Source organism: Antrostomus carolinensis, unplaced genomic scaffold, assembly GCF_000700745.2.
Source record: "Antrostomus carolinensis isolate BGI_N321 unplaced genomic scaffold, ASM70074v2 scaffold16433, whole genome shotgun sequence".
Classification (NCBI taxonomy): Eukaryota; Metazoa; Chordata; class Aves; order Caprimulgiformes; family Caprimulgidae; genus Antrostomus; species Antrostomus carolinensis.
Genome location: NW_010304632.1, coordinates 22,867 through 25,025, shown reverse-complemented (window position 1 = coordinate 25,025; position 2,159 = coordinate 22,867). Strand labels below are relative to the sequence as shown.

Below are 2,159 nucleotides of genomic sequence, written 5' to 3'. Positions count from 1 at the left end.
TATTGAAGTTATTAACACACTTGTATAATTTATATACTAAATGCTTGTAGTATATATTCTTAATAAGTTTTCTTAATTAAAAGGCATTATAGTTTGGTGTTTGTCCTTATATGATTTTTTTTTTGGTGAAAAATAAAATAGTTCAAGTTATGCAGTGTTGTCATAAGATTGTCCTAATACCTTTCTGGTTTTTATTGTAGGTATAACTAGCTTCGGAGCTTTTCATCTGTGAGTGTTGCCAGAAGAAGAGATGAGGAGAACTAGCTGGAGTAGAAAGAACTTTCTGCTGGTGGCAGGACTGTCACTTATAGGTGTCCATTTTGGGAGCATGCTTGTAAACTTTGTTGCAAAAAAGTCTGCTCGATCCCATTCAGAAGCTAAAAAAGATGATCGTCGTGAATGAAATAGCTTACTGCTGTCATTACCTGTCAGTTTCACACTAGGATTTAAGCCTCATCTCCAGAGATAGATGATGAGCACTTATGGGAATGTCATTATTGTACTGTATGTACTGTTTCACATTTAAAATAATAATCCTTAGCTGCAAAGACTCGAAATGACTACTTTAAATTTTAAAAGCACGATGAATTACAGATCTAAGTAAAAATGAAATCAGTTTTGTTGGCCAGAATTAAAATATTTCTTTGAAAATGTCTCATTTTGAAGCTAAAAAACCTCCGTTATTTATTAGTGAACCTTTAACTAAAGAGATATTTAGTCAGTCACTGTCTCTGCTGAGCAGAATATTAAAATCTTGTTACGGTCCTGCTGGTAGACTCAAACAGCTCCACAATGGTGTGGGAGGCTACGTTTGTACAACTTCACAATCTTCAGCTGTACTGGGTCACCTTTCTGTCAGTCATCCTGTGTTAAGGGTTTTGACAGCCTCTGTACAGAACCACGTCTCCCGCTTCAGCGACTGTGGCTTGTTTACTGCCATTCTTTGCTCTAGTCTGATTGCAAACTTTAAAAGCCTGAATGTTGCGCCTTGCACTGTCATTAAAATAAGCAAACATCTCTTGAGTTTGTGTATGGACTACCTCAGATCTGAGGGCTGTGGTTGCCGAGTGCCTGTGGATTTTAGCAGTGTCAAGACTCTTCTTTGTTTGGTACGTAGCATATTAACAAGCAAACCTGCTTGCATGCTTAGTAAAACAGAAGTTGATCATCTCACCGCACTGGTTTTAAAGGCTTTTATGTTTACTGTTCCGTGTCATGTTGAGACTAATGCTGTTTTAGGAAAATGCATAATAGTACCTGTGAAAGGTAGAAGAGTTGTGGATTCTACAGTTCTTCCTGGAGTACTGATAGAAACACCAGAAATTAAATTGGTGAAACCACTTACTGTCAAAAGAACTTGTTCAAACATGATCAAGGTAGCACTTTTCTGTGTGTCCATGTCAGGAGACTGCTTCAACCCTGAAGAAGGAACTATAACAGTCCATCAAGGAATTTCCCTAGAAGTGTCAGAGCTGAATCAGTTGCTTGATGTAGGAAAACAGCTGGTTAATGATGAGGTCGGCCTTGTAGTGTGCCAGAAAGTTATCCATCCATCCTTGAAGCAGTATCTGAAGGAGAACCATGTCTTCCCTGTGGACAGAGCTGGGCTGTCACTGATGGAACCCCTCAGTCGAATGACAGGTAACAAGTGAGTTTTCTGTACTAAACAATTGTCCTTGGTGTTCATCTCATAATGCAAACCTGTCTAGGTTGGTGTCATTGCAGAGTAGGGGTTCTCATTTCTGTCTGTGTCCTACCATAGCAGCTGAGCAAGTTCTTTTCTACTCTGAAAACTGTTTTTTAAGGCGAAATTGGTCTTTTGCAGGCTCTAATGATGACATACTGCACATGATTCCTGATTGCTGCATGAGGAATATCCAGTGATAGTAACTTTGCAACTGTTACTTTCAGACTTATTTAATGAGAATAAAACAATTACATTTTTTATATTAAACTAACACTGGGTCTTCGACTTTGAAAACATGGTGGTTTCTGTTGGTGGTTTCCTGTGTAGACTGAAATGTTAGGCAAAAATTGGAACACTGAAAGTTCCATACAAATCTAAGGAAAAACTTTACTGTGAGGGTTATGGGGCACTGGGACAGGCTGCCCAGAGAGGCTGTGGAGTCTCCCATCTCTGGAGACGTTCAAACCCACCT

At 39.0% G+C, this 2,159-nt stretch overlaps 1 protein-coding gene across 1 annotated transcript in view; it reads left to right on the top strand.

The window, feature by feature from the left end:
* Positions 1-650: 650 nt before the first annotated feature.
* Positions 651-2,159, top strand: part of MKKS (MKKS centrosomal shuttling protein) — a 3,832-nt gene continuing 2,323 nt past the window's right edge. The window contains exon 1 of the mRNA XM_010164524.1: positions 651-1,641. Within this exon, the coding sequence (XP_010162826.1) occupies positions 651-1,641 (991 nt within the window). The remainder of the gene's footprint in view (positions 1,642-2,159) is intronic.